Genomic DNA, 23,127 nt, shown 5'->3' on the forward strand with positions numbered 1-23,127 from the left:
TACCTCTGGTAGAATTCGGCTGTGAACCCATCTGGTCCTGGACTTTTTTTGGTTGGTAAGCTATTGATTATTGCCACAATTTCAGCTCCTGTTATTGGTCTATTCAGAGATTCAACTTCTTCCTGGTTTAGTCTTGGGAGGGTGTATGTGTTGAGGAATTTATCCATTTCTTCTAGATTTTCTAGTTTATTTGTGTAGAGGTGTTTGTAATATTCTCTGATGGTAGTTTGTATTTCTGTGGGATCGGTGGTGATATCCCCTTTATCATTTTCTATTGCATCTATTTGATTCTTCTCTCTTTTTTTCTTTATTAATCTTGCTAGTGGTCTATCAATTTTGTTGATCCTTTCAAAAAACCAGCTCCTGGATTCATTAATTTTTTGAAGGGTTTTTTGTGTCTCTATTTCCTTCAGTTCTGCTCTGATTTTAGTTATTTCTTGCCTTCTGCTAGCTTTTGAATGTGTTTGCTCTTGCTTTTCTAGTTCTTTTAATTGAGATGTTAGGGTGTCAATTTTGGATCTTTCCTGCTTTCTCTTGTGGGCATTTAGTGCTATAAATTTCCCTCTACACACTGCTTTGAATGCATCCCAGAGATTCTGGTATGTTGTGTCTTGGTTCTCGTTGGTTTCAAAGAACATCTTTATTTCTGCCTTCATTTTGTTATGTACCCAGTAGTCATTCAGGAGCAGGTTGTTCAGTTTCCATGTAGTTGAGCGGTTTTGAGTGAGATTCTTAATCCTGAGTTCTAGCTTGATTGCACTGTGATCTGAGAGATAGTTTGTTATAATTTCTGTTCTTTTACATTTACTGAGGAGAGCTTTACTTCCAAGTATGTGGTCAATTTTGGAATAGGTGTGGTGTGGTGCTGAAAAAAATGTATATTCTGTTGATTTGGGGTGGAGAGTTCTGTAGATGTCTATTAGGTCCGCTTGGTGCAGGGCTGAGTTCAATTCCTGGGTATCCTTGTTGACTTTCTGTCTCGTTGATCTGTCTAATGTTGACAGTGGGGTGTTAATAAAAGACTTTCAAGAGACATATACATAATTTCCCAATTATGTGTTTAGAATATGAGTTAAGGGAGCAGAATTACTGTTGACATCTGAGTGTATGATCTGAAAGATCAAGTGCAAGAAATGTCTCAGGGAAGAGAGCCAAAAACATAAGGAGACAGAAAAAATAATAAGAGGAAACAACAAAAAGCGTTCTGGATATAATAAAAATTCCAGAAAAAGAAATAGGATAATATATGTATGAGCAGCAAAAATTGAAGAAATAATACAAATAATAGAAAATATTTCTATAATATTAGTAATAAAACAAAAGTGTTAAGTTCCAGGGTGTCTTAATTAGAAAGCACACAAGCCTCTGTTGGTATATTTCTGAAATTAAAGGATGAAGGAAAAATTTACAAGATACAAAGCAGAAAGAAAAAAGTTACATACTAAAGAAAAGTCGGTCAACATTGCATTTTTTACCTGCACACTGTAGATTGAGGACAATGAAATAACATATACAAATCACCGAGATATAGGACTGAAACCCAGGAATGTACACTGTAATTAACAAGTTATTCAATTTTCAGGGAGAAAGATGTTTAAAGAGGATGCAAAAATCCAAAGTCTGTCAATCACATACCCACTTCAGGACAGACTCTGTTCAAAAATAGAGACAGAAGACCACAAGAAACACCTAAATACCTACAATAGAGGAATATAAAACTTAGAGAAAAATATGTTGAGTACCTTAAGATATGTATGTATATGTGTATGTGCATGACGTGTGTATATATATATATAAATATATGTGTATATATATTAATATATCATATTAAGATGATATATATATCATATTAAGATGTAGGAAAAGGGCCTGGAAATTAGTTAAGGGACAAATTATGAAAAATTCATCTCAGAAAAAAATAAGTTATAGTTGGAGGAAAGGAATAGAGAAGAGAAATGACCACATTCTAAATCTCTACTTGGGTAGGGAAAAAGACAAGGTGAAAATAAAACTATTCTAAAATTATTTCTTCAGGACTTAAGGAAAAATAGAATATCTTGGTGGGGGAAATGGTTTTGCTTGGGGAGTTAATTAGTGCATCCAGTAGATTAATCATATATGTTTGCCTAAGAGGCAAGAAAAAAGATTCATTTCTAGAACAGAAAATTACATTTGACGTTCTAAATTAATGAAGAAAAATGAATAACTAAAAAACACATCAATGCAACAAACACAGAAAAAAGTGAAAAACAGTTCAATCAATAATAAAAAATATATAGGAAAGGAATAAAATCTAGCATAGCCATTATTATAAGTGTGAATTAAATAAATTATGTGAATTAAATAAATTATCTCATTATAAGTCAAAAAATATCAAGTTGGGTTAAAGTGTAAAACTTGTTTGAAAGAAATACACTTAAAATAATGAAAATAAAAAGTTTGGTAAAGAGACATATGACAAACATAATAAGGAGCAGGAAGAGTACATATTTGAAGGGTAAGAGCACCAAAAGTTATAAAGGACATTAAATGACTTTAAAAGGCATAATATATGATGAAGCTATAACATTCATAAATCTGGATGCACTAAACAACAGTGCAGTTAAATACATATGCACAATCTATTGAAATCTAAGAAAAATAGACAGAAATTAAGTTTTAAAGAGCTCAATTTAACTTTCTTGTAACAAGACAGACATAAGAAAAATATAAACTCAATTTGAAAACTTAATTGTTGAACCTTCACCACTTAAGTACTTGTCCACATATGAAAACTTTATTTTTTAAAAATAGAGATTTTTATTGGTTGCATTTTCATAGTATAAGCCAAAAAAATCTATTATGAATTTACCAATTACTTTAGCATAGGTTAAGTTCCAGGAAAATCATAACATCTCTAGAAAACAATGGAAAGGAAGACTCTTTTATACTATATATGTATATTTCTTTTCTTTTTGAGACAGGGTCTTTGTCACCTAGGCTGGAGTGCAGGGCTGGGATCCTGGCTCACCGCAGCCTCGACTTCATGGGCTCAAGAGATTTTCCCACCTCAGCCTCCTGAGTAGCTGAGATTACAGACGCATGCCACTATGCCTAGATAATTTTGTATTTTTTGTAGAGACTAGATTTCACCATGTTGCCTAGGCTGGTCTTGAACTTCTGTGCTCCGGCCAGCCACCTGCCTTGGCCTCCCAAACTGCTGGACTATAGGCGTGAGCCACCACACCCGGCCTACAATAACATATTTCTAAAAAACACGTAAATAAATCATAAGAAAAATTCTCAGATATGGACAAAATTGGACATGTGAAGGGACTCAAACAATTTCTCCTCTAAAGAAATGTGTTGAATTCTGAAGTGATGCAGTATGGTTTAAAAGGTGAAGTCAAAAATTTCTGAAAAGTAGCACGCAACTTCCTCATAGTCTTATTGTTTTTTAGGAGTCAAAGATCCATCAGGTCTTTGAAAACACAACAGATGAGTAAGTATTTAAAGCCATAGAGAAAGTGGTGACATCATGTGTAAGCAGTCATTTCTGTTCTAAGAACATTTAGCTATATTGCTCTAACTGGAGACTGAGAATTTTTAGGTTGCTCCCATTGGTGGTCCATAGGTATGGAAATGAGAAACCAAGCGGAATTTTTGGAATGACATGGGGCCTAAGTAACCAACTGGAGACTTGTAAGTGCTTTGAACAGTCTCCTCCTCAAAACATTTGCCATTTAATAAAATTCAAACTCTATTCATATAAAATCTACCAGAAAACCAGCAATGGAAATTTCTGCATAACAAAAACTATTTATGAAGTTAATATCTTAATTAATATAATATTAGATTTCCCCAAAGTAAGTGAACAGGCGAGGACATCCAATCTTACCAATTCCATTAAACTTTAAATAGACCCTTATCAGAGCAGGAAGAAATAAAACTATTTTTATTCAGAGATGACATCATTGTATATGTAGAAAACTCAATTTGCAAATCTACTACTAGATCTAATAGGTGAATGTAGCAAGATCAATATATAAAATCAACTGTATTTCTATACAGTAAAATGAAAATGGTATTTCAAAAACATTACCTACATTGGCAGTAAAACATCACATTTAAATATCAAGAAATAAATCTAAAGAAATATGTGAATGCCTCCACAGCCATAAAATATTTAAGGTAGCACAGTGTAGTAGTTTGCTAGGGCTACCATATAAAAGTACGAAAGACTGGGTGGCTCGAACAACAGAAATTTATTTTCTCACACGCCAAACACTAGAAGTCTTGAGAGCAAAGTATCAGCAGGATTAGGTTTTTCTGAGGCCTCTCTCCACAGCTGGTAGACGGACATCTTCTCCCCGTATCTTCTCATCATCTTCTCCCCATATCTTCTCATCATCTTCTCCCCATATCTTCTCATCATCTTCTCCCTCTACCTGTCTATCTCCAAACTTCCTGTTCTTCTGAGGACAACAAACATATTCAATTAGATCCTCTCTCCCCACCAATAACCTAATTTTAACTTGACTGCCTGTTTAAATACAGTCACATTTTACGGTACCATGAATTAGGGCTTCAATATATAAATTTTGAGTAAACACAATTAAGGCTATAGTATGCAGTGAAACAATAGTGGAAATAAAGAGAGTGAAAGAAATAATATTTGAAGGATGTAGGAGAGAGATAGATGTTCTGTGTGTGACGTCCATGGCCCAGGGTTGGGGACTTCTGTGTTAAAATGTGTTTGACTCTAGGAAGTGGGGCTGTATCTAAGTAAAGACATAGCAGGAAACTAGTTATACATTTTATAAAAGATTTTGGACAGCTATGTGTTTATGTAAAAGATAAATGAAAAAATGCAATTAAATAATAAAAATATGAGTTGATTAATGAGAAAAAGTAAACCTACTCCTGGTAAACATAATCAAAAAAATAAAGAAAGAAGAAAGGGAATACAAAATTTTAGAAACAAGAGACTACTACTGTAAACATCAAAGAGATTTTTTAAATTCTGTATACAACATGAAATATTAATTTTCAAATCCTAAAGATACTTGTGATTCTGTATTACATAAATCATTAAAATTAGCAGAGAAAATTTTTTGTACACTTGGAAGACTCATTGAATTCAGATGAGTTTAAAGCAATAAAAGAATTAACTTGTCAAATATATGGGGCCAAAAGTTCTGTCAAACTTCTATAGACCAGATCATTTTTTATTTAAAATGTTTCTGAATATAGAAAAAGGAATATAATTTGGTATTTCCTTTTTAAAAAAATACACAGAACACTTCATGGCAACTATAAAGTAATTACATCAATCACAGGTAACTTATCTCATCAAATTGAATACATTAGATTAATTATTAATCTTGATTAACCAAATTGTACTTTAGGAAATTGAAAATGGTCAACACAAATAAATACACTAATGTACTTAGTTTATCAAACTTAAGATACAAATTATATTATGATTTTCACAGATACAAAAGACACCACATCTAGTAAATTTTTTTTTTTTTTTTTTTTTTTTTGGGAGACAGAGTCTCGCTCTGTCACCCAGGCTGGAGTGCAGTGGTGCGATGTGTGCTCACTGCAAGCTTTGCCTCCCGGATTCAAGCCATTCTCCTGCCTCAGCCTCCCGAGTAGCGGGACTACAGGCACCCGCCACCACGCCTGGCTAATTTTTTTGTATTTTTTTAGTAGAGACGGGGTTACACGGTGTTAACCAGGATGGTCTCGATCTCCTGACCTCGTGATCTGCCCGCCTTGGCCTTCCAAAGCACTGGGATTACAGGCATGAGCCACCGCGCCTCGCCCACATTTAGTAAAATTTAATAAATACTTTGGTTAACAAGTACTTTATAAAATAAGATTTGAAAAGAAGTATTTTATCTGAATAGTTAACATTTTAATCCTTAATCCCTCCTCAAATTCTTATTTAGCAAAAATGTTATTGAATGACTGCATTAGCAGTTGTTACTTCACATTGTTCCAGAAGTTATATCCATTGCAAATAAAAAAATAAAAAATATTATCGTAAAAATACTGAACAGGAGACAAAATTATTTTTATTTGAACAAAACATGCAAGAAAATCAATTTAAAATCAATTCTAAATAGTAGGAGCTTTCCATGAGACTTCTGTAAAAGCATTTCCAATAATCTAATATTGTCATCAGTGATAAAATTTAATAAAGGAAACAATATTATTTATGACAGCAAAAAATGTGCCAAAGAATAAATTTAAAAGAAATATGTAAACATGATGTATATTTTTAAATACTGCAATATGTTGCCAAGTAGTATGATTTATGGAAAAAGGAAGCAGACTCATAATCTAAATAGGAAAATTCAAAATTTGAAATACATGCATTTACTCAAATTTTAATGAAAAGTAATCATATAATTGCAAGCAAATCCAATGGGAAATGGGAGGAGTGTGGGGAGGGTATGGGAGGGATTTATAGAATAAAACTTCAGTATCACAAATTTTGAAAAGAACAATTATAATACATACATTCGGATGGGAAAGGAACTTGCAGTGACAGATGTTAACCACCATTATAAGCATATGAAATCCACATTGTAATTATTATAAATGACTAAAATAAGTGGTTCTATAATAAAAATTGACTATTCTATTCAGCTGAATAGAAGGTACAAAAACAAAAGCAAATACATATTTATTTTTAGTAAATAATATATGGGCTATTCATATTAAATAAAGATCTATTCAAGAAGTGTATATTAAACATTAACAGAAATGTAGTGATGTTGGTTTTCCCTCAAATAAGTTTAAATAAGTGGATTAAATATTTATGTAAAAATTTTCCATCGTAAATACAATATCTTATAAAGATAGAAGTGGGTGCTCTGTAAGATGGTGTTGCAAAATAATCTGAATATCTTAAATCCTGTCAAATAAAGACAGCAACTGGGATAGAAAAGGAAAAACATTGATAGAACTTCTTAATTTAACTAAGTGACAAGATATGCCACAGAAGCTAAAATCAGGGTGGGTATGGCTAATCACCAACAGCAACAAGGATGTCAGGGGAAAAGTAGTTGTATAGGAGAAGCAAGAGGAAAACAACAATCTATTACTGACCTAAGAATAAAATATATATATATCTCCAATGATACACTTTCTAGAGGAAGATTTCCTACTTAGACTAAAGGAATAAGTAGACTAATCTGAGAACAATTAATAAAAAAAAAAGTTTAAAAGATTGGGCTTCAGATGTCCCAAACTTCAAGGGGTTGTGTGGAGACTGTAGATAGAGGTGCAAGTATATAGGAGTTGCTTGAGGATTAGTACTCTGAAATATGAAGTCCCACATTGAGGAGGAAACTATTAGACATTAGAATAAAAATGAACCCGAACAGGAATCTGTCATTATGAGAAGAAGATCGAGATATTTGTGGGTGAGTGACCTGAGTAGGTTAATTTCAGGAAGTCTCAAAAGGCATACTTAGAAGCCGTATCTTTCGCTACCTCATGGTACAAGTGAAAATGGATGCCAAGGGTATCCTAACTCAGTCTCTCGCCCAGTAAACTAAACATCCTTAAAATACATTTTCAAAAAGCATAATTCCCTAAAAATGAGTGCCAGGAAATATCTAGAGTGTATTTTTAGATTTCCAATATTTCGAATTACAAACATGAACTAAATAATACTTTTAGATGACATTCATAAAGAAGGAGTATATTCATTTTGCAAACGAAAGGAAAAAAGGAGAGAGCGAGAGACACCTAGGGAATACACCCGCATTCTTTTGATAACCTATTCTTGAAAATGACATTCTATCACTTCTGCCAGACTGAGAATTTATTCAGTAGTCAAAGCCACAAGCAAAGAGGGGATTGTAAGGAGGTGGGAGGTTGTAGACCCATCTTCAAAGCTGCCTCCCACAGGCTGCCCCCGACCCTCCATGCTTCATGTGCCTCATGTGCAAAATATGCCAACCCCTTTTAAGACCTTCAAATTCTCACTACAGTCTGAATTCAAAGTACAAAATTTTGTTGCATGAAACAGAAATGAGGCTTCTCACGTGTAATGCCTTGGGCACAGTTTTTCAACTGTAGATCTTTTCTTTCAAACCTTTGAAACTAAAGAGACAAGTTATCTGCCTACTATATATCCAACAATGGTGGGACAAGCATAATACAACCACTATACACATTCCTGTTCGAAAAGGGAGAAAACAGAAGGCAAACAATTACTGGTCCATGATAATTCTGAAATCCAGATGGGAAAATGTTGGAAGTTCCTGGACTAGTTCTCAGGGTGAGGGTATAATCCTCCAAGGTTCTTTGCTCTCCCTTCTAGGCTCGTTGTTCCTCCCTCTGAGTAATATTTATTTATTTATTTAATGTAGCATGTTTCTGCACCTGACCTGTCCTCTCTGCCTACTTCCTGTTAGTAGAATATTGGGGATCCACGTGCCTCTCCTCATTGTAGACTATCTTTGTCTGGCAATGCTCCAGCATATATAAATCTTTCAAGAATGTTGTGGGTTTCCTGTGACTCTCTTCATTAGATCAAATCAAGAGCAGTGCCATGACAATGTGGTGTAAAGATAAAGCCAAGAGTGTGACCATAAAATCATTGATTTTCTGAAATCTTAAAAAATATATTTTGTTGTCACTACTTTGACATTATTTTTACACTAAATATTCATGGCAGTCAGTGCCCAGGATGGAATCTTTGTTCAGCTGTCATTTATTAATTTGAGCATCCTAGTCTGGAGAAGGTGAGAATATTCGAAGCCATCAGTTCTTGGCTCTCTTCTGTTTAACAGTCCTTCCGTCAGTGTCTCTCTCTCCTCTCAAAGTACTAAGTGGGGCCAGGCACAGTGGCTCATGCCTGTAATCTCAGCACTTTGGGAGGCTGGGGAGGCTGACATGGACAGATAACCTGAGGCCAGAAGTTCCAGAACAGCCTGGCCAACATGGTGAAACTCCGTCTCTACTAAAAATACAAAACTTAGCCGGGTGTGGTGGCGCATGCCTGTAGTCCCAGCTACTGGAGAGGCTGAGACAGGAGAATCACTTGAGCCTGTGAGGTGGAGGTTGCATTGAGCCAGGACCTTGCCACTGCACTCTCCAGCCTGGATGACGGAGTGAGATTCCGTCTGAAACAAACAAACAAACAAACAAAAATTTACTAAATGGAAAGAAGAAACAGTTGCACTTCAAATACTTTGGTTGGAGATTTTCTTATCTAGATCAGGGAGTTTATTACCTACATTTTCTAGTTTCCACATAGCTGCAAGGAACATTGTTACTAAATTTCCTGCCACTAAATAACCAGAATACTCCTCCTTCCAATTTTCAATCATATTTTCTTCACTTTGTTGTGTGAGCTTCCTCAGTGCCCTCAAAGTCCAAAATGCTACAAACAGCACATTGAAGATACTTTCAGCCTCTACTAATACTCTTCTCAAGACCACTCATAAATTCCAAAATCATTCTCAAATTTTAGGTTTTTTGTTGTTGTTGTTGTTAAGACAACACCCTACTTCCACATACCAAAGTCTATTTTAGTTATTAATTTACAAATAACTAAATTAGTTTCCTTTGTTGAAAAACAACTAGGAGCAGCATAGCTGGCTGGTCTTGGCTCAGGCTCTCTCAGTGACTGCCAGGGTGTGGTCACCTAAAGCGACTGGGTGGATCTATTTCCGAGTTTACTCGCATGGCTTTTGGAAAGCCTCAGAAGGTCACCCTCCAGGCTCATTTGCATGGGCCTCTCCACAGGATTGTTCACATTGTGGTAGCTGGCTTCTCCAGGGCAAGCAATCCAATAGAGATGACTCAGCATATAAGAAGCCACAGTCTTTTTATAACTTAATTCAGGAAGAACACTCCATCACTTCTGCTGTGTTCATTAGAAATTGGCAGCAGGGCGAGGGTGGGGCGGGGAAGTCCATCGCACACTGAGAAGGAGGAATTACACAGGGCCCGATATCAAGTTTTAGGGCCCAATTTAGAGGCTGCCTACTGGAGTAATAAAATGTTGAATAGTATGCTTTTCTTTTTTTTTTTTGTAAGAAAGACAAAAATAGGTACCCATATATGTCTTTCCTTATATTGTCAAAAAAAAAAAAAAAAAAAAAAGCAGTGAAAGGGCAAACCAAAAACTAATAAAAATTGTTTCTTACAAAGAGAGGAAGGGAAAGAAATAAGAGCTATATCTCTCAATGTGCCTTATTTGATATGTCTGACTTTGGAAACTTGAAAATATTTTCACATAGTGAGTATCTCAAAGGAAAAGAAGTGATCTTTAAATATGGAATATGTCAACATTAATTTGAAATGAAAATATCCTTTGAAAGTGAGAATTTTTTCTTTTAATATATATTTCTGAAATTAAAAAAAAAGGTTCCTTGCTTTATAACTGAAAAGCATAAAACTAGTAGCAAAAAACACCACTGGGAACCAAATTATGGGAAATGAATTTCATTTCTCATTAAAACAAATGAAGATTCCAAAAGAAATAATGAATTCCAGGTCTGCAGTTGGAAATGTATTAGATAAACATGGGATACCTTGTTATTGATCACAGCCAGGCCAGTAAAGTTCATGGCTACCTGTTCAAAATGCAGAAATGTCTATGGAAGCAGCTCCTTCTCGCCTAAGATGGGGTAGTTCAGACACCAAAAAGAATAATGACTGTGATGCCCTGAAATACATCAAATATACAAAACTACATTTTTGAAAATGATATTCCAAAGGGAGCAGGGATTCATTTTGAGTTTGCTAGGACCCATTCAAGTTTTCTAAAACATGGATGATAATGGTTAAGAATCAAGCCTGCCTTTCTTATAGCGTGTCTATTTCAGGGGAATTCTCTAATTTGTGAGGGAAAGAACTTTTATTTGTTTGTTTTTTAGAAGAGGGTATATACTCATAAATTCAAGAATAAAGATAAATTAGAAAATCACAACTTTGCAATCCCTAATGAAATAATGTATCTAAGCAATGATCATCAGTGGCTGCAAAAACCACTAGTTGGAAGGTTGGTGGAGAATTTTATAATTCTACAATTTCATATAATTTATATTTTATAATTTTATAATGTACGGATGAGTGTTGACAACACTTTAACCTTCTAATCAATTGGACAGCTAGATATTTTGTTCCTTCGGTATGATTCAGTAGAATATACACAGCATCTTTTATTAATTATTTTGAAAAAAAAGGAGAATGCAGGTAAGTTTCTAAGTCACATTAGTAGGAAATGTGGGACTTGGGTGAACATATTTAATTGATGCTATGCAATCAAATCGAGAATTGGGAAAATTTACGTGACAGATAACCTAGTGCTTTCAAGAAGCAAATAAAGATCATAAAAAGAGGGACACACATACATAAAAATTTCTGTATCACAAATTTAAAAATAAAAGATAAATGAGAATATTGAAATCATGCTAGGGTGTTACAAAGACATTGATAAACATGAATGTAGGCACAGTAATCACATACATAATCATTAAAAGCTACGATTATTGATCACACCTGACTGTTATTTATGTAACCACTAAGATTGTTGCTGAGACAAAACTAATCCCTGACTTCAAAGAACTGATAATTCACTTGTGAAACAGATGATTATATAAATAGGAGAAGGAGTCAGTCGTCATAGAATCATTGTAGACCTCAAATCAATCTTGAAACGTCTGGCTCTGCAACTGAATGTCTCTGAGCCTCAATTTCATCTAGTAACTGGCAACCACATTTAACATATGTGGTTGCAAAGAGGGCTGAATGAAATCACTTATTTAAAGCATTTACAAACCTAAAGCAGTCTTTACATTTCTAAAAAAATGGCCAGGGAGTGTATGAAATAGTAAAAAGTGGGTGGAATAGACAAGCTGTGCCAGGTATTTAGAGGAAAGAATTACAAGGAGTTATCAAAGAGTTTATGCAAATTTTCTGAAAAGGTCAGAGCTTGAGCCCATTCCAGGGAGTTTATGCAAATTTTCTGGGAAGGTCAGAGTTTGGGCCCATTCCAGAGTGACAGCCGAAAGGATTTTACCATGTTATTCTTAGTATCTGATCTGCCCCAGCATCTGGTACTTTGCACGGTGGAAGGTTTTTTTTATTAAAAAAAAAAAAAAAAAAAAAGCTAGCCCACATTAATGAATGAATAGGAATAGTGTGCTGTTAAAGCAAGTAAGAATTTCCATTGGTTTACATGGGCTCTAGATGGAGATTTCTGCTAAGGATGAGACAAAAATCTCCCTTGGATGCTCATCTGGTTGGAGTGAGGGACATGCCACCTCGTTCTTCAAGTTTTTACATTCCCCCCCAACCCCATTCAAGTTCAGTTTCCTTTCTTTCTATTACTGTGTTTCAAATAGGGGTAGGAAATTTTAAATGAGAACCTGGAAAAATACTGCTCACTGTAATAAACAAACATCATCTTTTGAACTTTTATTAAATATAACTCTTGCAGGAGTCACCTTAAAAATTGTCAATCTTTATACATTTTACTAATTAGAAACATCCTTAGAAGTAAGTACTAAATGTTCTAGCCTATAGTAAAAATCCATATATTGCCTCCTGCCAAAACTCAATATCCCTCTTTTTCCTCGAATCTTTCACAAAAATATAATCTTAAAAATTAAAATGTCTTTACAATAATGAAAAACCTACTTTTAAAATACCATGTGTTTCTACATTAAGGGGAGAAAGTTCTTCATTTTTTGTTTGTACAAGTTGAGCATTTCAAGAAGTCATTGGCATCCATTGATAACAACCACGTTCTCCATTTTCCCAGAAGAGCCAGGAGCCACTTTTAGTCCTAGTTAACGAAAACGCATGCATAAATCAACCACTCGGGTCGGTCTTCTCCACTTCAGCAGAGGACGTCGGCGCCCGGCTGCCTCGCCCGCCCGCCTGTCTCTAGGCTGCGGGAGGATTAGACACATGCGCACGATTGGTCTCTTTGTGTGCACCAGGAAGGGTTTGGCGTCGATTTACACTTCGTAACGGGGCAAAGACCTGGAACGGCCGCGTGTGCTTGGGAATAAAAATGTACTGTAAACAAGGCCGATGAAATAAACAAGTGTCTCGCTCCCGCTGGCCTTCCGCGTTGGAAGTGTCCCCACCGCCCTTTCCCCGGTGCCCAGCTTGCGAGTGGAGATTTAGAGCCCGGGAATGAGGCGCCGTGTCCTTAGGAATCTCGCGCCCGGGGAGCGCTGCGGGACCGGGGAGCCGGGTGGGGAGCGGGCCTCGGGGCGCGCGGCGGCAGAGGCGCTCCCGCCCGCGCGGAGAGGGATGGAGCGCGTCTTGCGAGCGTCTCCGAGCCCAGCCACCCCACGGGCCAGGGGGAGGGAGCGGGGCCGGCGCATCAGCCCGCCCCCCCCGGCCCGCCCCCTCCCCCCGCGCCGGGGAGCCGCGGTGGTGCGCTCCGGCCAGCTGTGTGCCGCCGAGCGAGGCGCCAGCCCGTGGGTGCTGCCGGGGGCGGCGGCACGGTGGGGGCGCCCGCAGCTGGCGGCGGCGCGGGCCGCGGCGCGGGGCTCGCGGCGGGGAGCGAAGGTGAGCGCCGGAACGCGGAGGGCTGGCGCGGCTCGCGGCGCCGGGCCCCGTTCCCTGTCCGCGGCGGCCCTGCAGGCGACCCCGCGTCCCCACCGGCGGGAGCTCGGGGAGGAGCGGGCGGCGGCGCTGCTGCTGGCGGCGGCCGGCTGGATGCGAGACCGGCGCAGACCCGGCGGCGGACGGCGGCTCTCGACTCCGGAGAGCGGATCGCGGGGCGCAGGAGCCCGATCGCGCTGGCCATGGCCTCCAACTTTAACGACATAGTCAAGCAGGGCTACGTGAAAATCCGCAGCAGGAAGCTTGGGGTGAGTGGTTCGCTCGGCTTGCTCCTTCCCCGGCGCTCGTTCGGCACGGCTGGCTGCCTGGGGCGGGGGGCAGGGAGAGGTGACCCGTGCGGGTACAGGGCGGAGAGGGACCCGGCCCTTAGGCGGATGGCCCGCTTGTTGCTTGGCCAGGTGGGGGCCACACCTGCCGGGGGGCTCTGCAGACGGATCTGGGGGCTTCAGGAGCGCCTGAGTCCCCATCCTCGAGTGCACCGGGCTGTCTTCGACCGTGCGGGGAAGTCAGTAGACGAAAGGGATTGTCAGTTCCAAGGAGGAACGTGCCTTGGAGGAGGTTTCTTTGCAGTGCTATCCACGGTGGTCTGTTCTCAAAAGTGTGCGCCTTTCGGGTGGAATTGCTCTGTGTGGCGACGCTCGCGTGTGTTTAGAATCACCATTTTCTGGTCTCCGCTTCCCAAGCTCAATTCGAAATTCCCGTTTGATGCCCTCCCAGCGCCGCGCGTCCCTGCCGGCTGTAGTTTAGGGCGCCTTCGCCGTGGCCGAGGGCGGCTCCCGCGCCCCGCAAGTGCTCCCCGACCCGGGGACCCGTGCCCGCGTGCAGGCAGGTGTGTGCCCCGCTCCCGCCCGTGGTCACTGCTCTGTGACGGCAAAGTTGACGGAGACCTTTTGCTACTTCTTGAGAGATGCGCTGCCTGGCTTGGGAGGGAAAGGGTGTAGAACCCAGGGGTTCAAAACTATTCTAGTGACCAGACGAGGAGGTAGGAGGGACTCACGGGAGGCAGCGGGACAGGAGGGGCGGTCACCTGGGCGGGAGCAGCCTAGACTTGGGACGCGAGGGGGAGGATGGAGGGACGGGCAGAAGGTCCCTGGGGAGCGCGCGATGTAGGGTGGCCTGGGAGGCTGACCCGGGCTGGCTGGTCCAGAAAAGCGAGGGGAAACTCGACTGGGAAAGAAAGTGCCCCTTTTCCAGACTCTCTGGTTGTGTCTACCTCACTGTTCTCCAAGTACCAGTTGTACCAGGCTCCTGCATCCCGGGGCAAAGGGTCCTTGAGCTAGAACCTTTCCTGTGTTCCCTGATGACTGGATGAATCCTCCAACTTGGAGAAGGGGAAAAGGAGGGGAGGACTTTGCTAATTTTTGTGTAAAAAAGAAAGCAAAAGAAGGGTAGTGTTAGAGGGTAGAAGAAAGGTACGGTAGAATCCCCGAAAGAGGGCAGATCACCAAGCACCAGGAGTCGCTTTGTCGGGAGTTGGCGGCGCCAGGTGTTGGGGACAGGAGGACGGGAAAGGCAGACTTGACTCTTGGTGCTGCCTCTGCTGGGTTTCGCATTAAAGGTGCAGACTGTACCCCAAGGACAACAGGGGCCCATTCTGGAACTTCAGCAGCTCTGTAGTAGGCTGGGAGGCTGCAAGAGCGAGTGCGGAGCTGGGTGACAGCAACGCCCCCCTTCCTCCAGCCTGGAGCCAACGTGCGCTGCCGTGAGCCCCACCAAGGCGAGAGAGAGAAGGCGCCAGAGTCAGATCCTCGGCCAGGTTTCAAGGGCTTTTCTTGGGTAGAAGAAAGCGCCTCATTCTTTTCCAGGGATATAAGGACGAACCCACGGGAAAAGCTGCGGTTCTCCAGGAGTCTGGTTGTTCCTCGCAGCTGGGACGCAATGCTCAAGTCTGTCACCACACAGCTGTCAGCCAAGGGAGGTGCAGAGCTGGAGGTGGAAGGGAGTCGTCTTCTTAGCTTGACCTTTGAAGCCCTTTGCTTTACCACTGGATGCTTGATCATTTTTCTCGGCCTTCGGTCTTCTTGAAATCGCAATTGTATCTGATGCTTCAGACTATATAAACTAATGGATGAGTTAAGTCCCGGACAAGATGTATGTCTGCGTTCACAGAGTCACCTGCATATGAAAATGAGACTGAAGAATGTAGCCTCAGCATCCCCTTCCTGCGCACTTGGCCCTGGAGTCTCTAGGATTCCCCTCCACCCCATCCAAGCCTTCCAGGATTTCACACAATAAAAACTGAGTATGTAACCCAATTATAACATAGGGCCCAAGGAAAGTGCATTGAATTCTTCTTGGGTAACTATGGCATTCACAGCGTTTGAAATGTCATCTTGAACACCATTTCTGCCTAACGATGTGTGCAAATGTATATTTACACTTACAAAGCCTCTTTTGCTATGTTCACTGTTTAGAGCTTTTCGCCTTTGTAAAGTGCAGCCTTCATAGAAAACAATAGAAGTGTGTTCATATAAAAGTTAATTGCTTTTGTCCTCCATTTCTACCTGAGAAATGTAAACTTCAAAGTTAGATATTGAAACAGTCTTGTTTTAAATTAAATCAAAATATTAAATTCACGTTGACTATTTTGGGAACTTTTTTTTAAGTCAGATACTTTTCTATTCAGAATATTCTAATATGCAGAAGAGTGAATTTAAATGGCAAAACTTCACATAGCTGGTTCTGTGAAGCTTACTAAGTTAAGCGTGTCCCATAAGATAGTAAAACTCTAAGCAAATATTTTGTGCCTTAAAGAGTCATACTCCAAATCATAAAAATTGAAATTATCCAAACATTAATATTTCCTTTGCATAGTTAATAATACATATTCCTAATTTTATGGACTCAAAAGTATGAACTTTTCCAAATGACATATTTTTTATCTCCAAGGACACGATGAGTTTTGTATGATTTATGTCCAATACTAAATTTCAAAATATAAATAATTATAATTGAACATGCATAGATATTTCATTTATTATGGACAGTACTCATGCTTTCAAGAATCAAAGTCTGTGATATTCTAATGTAGAAAAAAAGACCTGGATATGAGGCTGATTGCATCAGAGATAATTATTGATGTGAAACATAATTTATGATGACATGTTCTAATGTGCCCTTTGCTCTTCACAGGTAAGTGCAATTTTGAATGAGGGCAGTAAGACATTTCTTGTCCTTTAGGTAGCAAGTCAGACCTTTCAGAGGGGCTTCCAGGTTTAAGAGGTCAAAAGGGCCCTTGCCCTGTGTCTCACTGGGGAAGCTAGCAACCTGTTGATTATAGTCCCTTACCCACTGTTTGGGCAAAGAAGTAAAATTTAGTAAACAAGGCATATATAGCAAAATATCCAGTCAGTTTTTTGTTTGCAGCCAAACTAAGAACTCAATCACTGAAAGCATTAATAATCTAACACTTTGTGTATTGACCCTAAATTTATCAAAAATAGATGCAGCATTGTGGAGTGATCATCATCATCATCACAGTCATTGTCATCAACATCACTGTACAAATTTTAGAGTGCTATACCTTGACTTATTCTAGACACAGACCTCACATCATTTTTTTTTCCAAGGAATTCATTCAGATACATCAACATGACTATTCACAGACACATTGTATGCAGACAAAATAGTGTCTTCTACAGACATTTTATATTTCTTACTCAAACTTAGGTGAGAGATTGGTATTGATATGTGTGGGTTCTGAAGGAGTATCTCAGGATAGGGTGGTTGTGTGTGTGTGTGTATTCGGGTACACACTCAACAAGTGATCAAATTACCTTGGAGTGCCCACAGTTTAAGAGGCAGTGTACACTGGTGTTTGTGTGTGTATTAGAGTCATATTGTGTTAAGCCTGAATTATTTATAATAAAGAACCCCTGCATCATTGCCACTCAGAGTACATCAGGCCAGTCATTGTCACTTTGCACCAACTTTGCTGTAGGGGAAGCAGGGAAATGTGGAGGGACAGATTTGGAGTTTTGAAGAGTACTAACTTTATGAGCTGAGCACCTATTGAGAATTTCACTTTTTGCATATTTTTGTTTTAACAACTTATTGTGGATTCACCTACCTCTTGCCCTTTCTCCCTTCTTGATTAAAACCTCAAGACACCTCCATTCCTGGCTTAAGGATAATTGATCTCCTTTCTGTAAACACTGTAAGTTTTCCTTTCCTCTCGCAACAGCTTTCCTCAGAGTATTTGTTCATGAGAGATATTTATGAAAATTTACCCTTTTATAGAAGCTCACTGATTAAAATAAATAGAAATAGCTGGACACGGTGGCTCACGCCTGTAATCCTAGCATTTTGGGAGGCTGAGGCTACATGGTGAAACCCCATCTCTACTAAAAATTACAAAAAGTCAGCGGGGTCTGGTGATGGGTGCCTATAGTCCTAGCTACTCAGGAGGCTGAGGCACAAGAATTGCTTGAACTCGGGAGGTGGAAGTTGCTGTGAGCCGAGATCGTGACTCTGCACTCTAGCCTGGGTGACAAAGCGAAACTCTGTCTCAAAATAACCAACTAAATAAAATAAAATAAAATAAATAGAAATGTGCATATGTGCATTTGTATATCTTGTCCTTTAGACCATTTTACAATTTCTTTGGTCTCCAAGTCTGTAAAAACTAGTTTGTAAAGAGAGATTATATATCTTGCATGGCATGCATTACCAATTTGCCAAGAATTAGATGCAATAAATATATTTAAGATAAAACATATAGATAACTTAGTCATTCTGACCATTTGAAAGTTCTAAAGAAATTTCAGGATCATTACTTTGTATATGAATTTCTAATATATGGATTTATGCTGCAGAAGTTATAATGAGTGTGTTTCAGTCTTTACTTGTCCAGAATATTGTGTATCCTGGACGTTGTTTTCTGAAATGGATCTGCGGTATCTATGTTTATTTATCATTTGTATATTTATCATTTCTCATTAAATACTAATTTAGCAGATGACAATTTCAATTATTTGAACTCTCTATTTGATTCTAGATTTTTATTCATGGTGACAATTATGCATATTCTTTACGCTGTGTGTAGATTTGCCACTTACTTCTGTATCTGTACATATTCCTGCAAATAATGCTAGTTCTTAGAATTTTCCAGTAAGCAAAGATTTTATATATCTTCTACCCAATCCCTATATTTTGCATGATCTTCAACTGCATGTTTGTGTGTATGATATCTGATGTATGCTTAGAAACTCTATCTCTATTGGCAATTTTTTTCCTTTTAAAAACATCCCTCTGTCTGTATATGAACATGTCTGATGTTCTTTGAATTTCAAAAATTAAGCCAAAGACAATGAAAATTAAGGTAATTTTTATAGTAAAAACCAAATACAGACATTGTGGCTGGATTTTGCTATGAAATTATTATGCCTATGTAAGACCTGGGAGAGGCTGGTAAATCAGAGAGAGTTATCAAGATTCACATCTCAGTTTTTATCTTGATAGATTTACAGATGACTGCTGGCAAGGAGAACTTTAAAAATGGCATTCCTTTTCTTAGAAAACAAAGATAATACTCAGTACTTAAAGAGATCTTTCAAATGACTGAAATTAATAGATAGTGAGCAGGGAAGTGCTACAGTGGCCAAATATCTTTGTACGATCTACATTCCCAGTTTCCTTAAATGTCTTTCAAACACGCACAGTAATGGTGAATATTTTGGATCAGTATAAAATGGAATATGGAATAAAAAATTAGTTTAGGCTGGGTGTGGTGGCTCACGCCTGTAATCTCAACATTTTGGGAGGCCAAGGCTGGCGGATCACCTGAGGTTAGGAGTTCGACAGCAGCCTGGCCAACATTGTGAAACCTCGTCTCTACTAAAAATACAAAAATTAGCGGGGCGCAGAGGCCGGCGCCTGTAATTCCAGCTACTCAGGAGGCTGAGGCAGGAGAATCGCTTGAACTCGAGAGGTAGAGGTTGCAGTGCACTGAGATCGTGCCACTGCACTCCAGTCTGGGCAACAAGAGTGAAACTCCATCTAAAAAAAAAAAAATAGTTTACTATGAAGCATATATATTTGACATAAATGTCATCTTTTTGAAGTATTTTTATTAGTTAGCATTGCCCTCTTTGGATCATAAACCATGTAGAAACTGTTGAGTAGGACCATTAAGTGTTAGTATCTTTGTACTGTTTCTATTTACATCAATTTTAGAAACTGTAGAAGATAAAAGGCGTGCAATACAAACAAAATTGAAATTATCTGTAGTCCCACCATTTAAAGATAATCTCTAGATTCACATATTTTGAAATGCAGTGCTGGTTTTGAGGAAGACATAATTTCTATCAAATATGATAAAAGAATTAAAAGGGAGCATACTATAATTTCTTTAGCCTCAGTTTTATTACTTGTGCCTCACTTTAGTCACAGTATTTTCTGTTTTTCTTCAAGGTCTTGTAACTTTGTCCACAGAACCCACAAATTCTAGATAGGGAACATTTTCATTAACTTTCTGCATAAATCCTCTGTAGATTTATTTTAAGATACAGAGCAGTATTATCCTCTAAGTAATTCATTTTTATATTGTTACACTGTTACTCAATGAGAATATTGCACCTGTCAGTCAAAGTGGATAGAATAAGAAATGATATTTTGCTATAAGCAAGAGCAGAAATTAATAAAGAAAACTTGTTTACATGGTACTTGCAATGATTAGTGATGGTTGTAACCTTTCAACATGTGCAAAATATTTTGTCTGCCATTTTCCTGAATTATTTGCAACAATTCTTGGTTAATTTTTATTTTTGGCTTAACAATAAAATTACTGGGAACAAAGACATATTAATGCTTAGTTTGAGACTTCATAATGGTAAGATAGTCTCACTACATGTTGTGTGTATTGTGCATCTCACAGCTTGTAAAGACTTATCACACATAATATATAAGTCTTATAGTAGGATTTTAAACGTATATTCAATTTTTAACCCCCATTCTGTACATAAACTAGAATCCAAAAGACATAAGGCAAATCAGCTGGAGTTATTGAGACATAGCTTGGGTTTGTGTGTTTTTGTCTACAAACCTAGGTTTATAACTTCAAGTTCAGTGTAATATCTGCTATAGAACAGCTACCACTTTAGAGTATATATAGACAAGTTCAACATAGTCATGTGTACCCTTCAAAGTCAAGGTGCTTTCTTTGGTATCTTGGTTTAAAGCTGATACAATCATTCACTATACTCAATGCTAAGTTATTTAGATTGCAGACAAAAATGCTATTTAGTGAAAGAATTTATGTCACAATAAGGAAGTACTATGCAGATACTTGTCCAGGCCACACTGAATTGACACAATTTCATTTTCATTGATACCAAACACAAATTCACTAATCTCTCCTTTCAAAAAAAAAAAAAAAATAGAGCACCTTTCAAAATTTACATGACAGTGTCTGGGTAGAATTTTACAAGTTATTTAAATAGTTAAATATCTTTAGTTTAGCATTACCTTTATTTATAGAAGATGATATTTTATTTAACCTGGCTTTATAAAAGATTATGTTTAAATCAACTTAATGAAAGGTGAGTTCATTTAAAGAAAACCTGAATTATAAAAACTATACAGATTAATGGGGATCCGACAAATCAAAAGGCAATATGTGGTGACATAGTCATGCCTCACATAGTATGACAGTGTTAGCTAAATGCCCAAGCATTGACAATACTCAACCACAGCATGATCTCAACTCAAGAGACTGGATTATTTTGTTTGTTTCTTATTTTTGTTGCTTGCTGCTTTAAAGGGGGCTTAAATCAAAATAGATGTATTTAAATTATGTTTCTTTATTAAAAAGCTATTGATTTTTTAAGTTGCCTGTATGCCAATCTCTTATTCAAATGTGTACATTTATACATGAAACGTATTACACGTTGATGTGGTTTGGCTGTGTCCCCACCAAAATCTCATTTGAATTGTAGCTCCCATAATCCCCACGTGTCATGGGAGGGACCCGATGGGAGGTAATTGAATCATGGGAGTGGTTTCTCCCATGCTGTTCTTAAGGTAGTGAGTTCTCACAAGATCTGATGATTTTATAAGGGGCTTCCCCCTTCACTGGGTACTCATTCTCTCTCCTGCCGCCCTGTGAAGAGGTGCCTTCCCCCATGATTGTAAGTTCCCTGAGGCCTCCCTAGCCATGCAGAACTGTGAGTCAATTAAACCTCTTTCTTTTATAAATTATCCAGTCTCTGGTATATTCTTACAGCAGCGTGAGAATGGACTAATACACATGTAGAAACGTGTATAGTAATTTTTTCCTAATGATTTTTCCATTGTGAATATGGAATTGCTTTTTTCTGATTACTCACTACCCTTTAGCATGTTTATGTGTGTATGTATATATGTGTACACACATATATACATATATAATGTATTATATATTGATATGTATATATTCAACAGAATATGTATGTATTTCCAAATGGCATGTTACTACCCATACACATGGAATTGCTATCTTTCCTGAGTGGATAGCAGAATGCACTCCCCACCTCTGCACCAGAAGAATATGTTCATAAAATGCTTTTGTAGAATACAAGGAAAGTTTTTAATTCTATAAACCATTTTATGTCTACATTAGTCTTTACTTGGAAAAATAGATGCAATATTTGTCTAAAATTGGAAAGTTAGTATTTTTTCCCCAAAACTATAAAAGCTATAACTTTAACACCATGGCAACCAGTAAATTTTATATTTATTTTTGTTTACATAATTCTAGTAAATTTTCTCACATGCTATGCAAAATAAGAATAAAATCATACTTTTCACATATTTCTCCTTGCTTTGAAAAATATTTCTTTTTGTTTAAACTTACTAGCAAATAGGAATACATTTTCCAGAGTGTTTTAAAGACCGTAGGGTAGTTCTGTAGAAAGCATCCATGTCATTTTACTGATGCTTTCATAGACTTCATCACATATTTGGAATCCTTAAGTTTTAGCTATATAAGTCCTCTAAACCAAAGTACATCTAGTACCAAGTCATGATACTGAATTTACCTAGAAGCTACCAATTTTATGTATAAGTATGAAATATGCTATTCTAGACATTTAAAACTGGACAATTATTTAGCACTGTTAAGGCCACTCAACACATTCTGTTGTTTTCTGATATTTTGAATAATTATCTATATTACCTATCCCTTTATTAAAAAACAATCCCTCTCAACCACGACTGCATATAGGAGTGACCTGCAGAACTTGATCCTTCGGCCTGGGCTTTCCTCACTGAATTGGCCTGCCTGGAGTTGAGTGTGGGTTTGCTTTAAAGTTCTCTCAAGTGTTTTCAATGTGACACCAGAGTTGATAATTGTTGCCATAAAATGATAATTTTTTAGAAAACAGAGAAAATATGTAACATGTTAGACTCCTCTAAACTGCTAATTACACTGTTGTTAGTGCGAAGACCTCTGAAATATAAAGTTAATTATCCATTAAATCCTTTATGTAACACTAATTTCCTGACAGTCTATAATGCTTTATAATGTGAACACAGAAGGAATACAACAAAAAATTT

The 23,127-nt window shown here is 38.1% G+C and overlaps 1 protein-coding gene across 2 annotated transcripts in view; it reads left to right on the top strand.

The window, feature by feature from the left end:
- Nucleotides 1-13,421: 13,421 nt before the first annotated feature.
- DOK6 (docking protein 6) overlaps nt 13,422-23,127 on the top strand; it is a 440,469-nt gene continuing 430,763 nt past the window's right edge. Inside the window, exon 1 of one of the 2 annotated variants that reach the window (XM_024236187.3) lies at nt 13,422-13,844. In XM_024236187.3, the coding sequence (XP_024091955.1) occupies nt 13,779-13,844 (66 nt within the window). In that variant the 5' untranslated portion in view covers nt 13,422-13,778. The remainder of the gene's footprint in view (nt 13,845-23,127) is intronic. The other variant, XM_054538078.2, reaches the window with a different exon arrangement.

This window comes from Pongo abelii, chromosome 17 (genome assembly GCF_028885655.2).
Source record: "Pongo abelii isolate AG06213 chromosome 17, NHGRI_mPonAbe1-v2.0_pri, whole genome shotgun sequence".
Classification (NCBI taxonomy): domain Eukaryota; kingdom Metazoa; phylum Chordata; class Mammalia; order Primates; family Hominidae; genus Pongo; species Pongo abelii.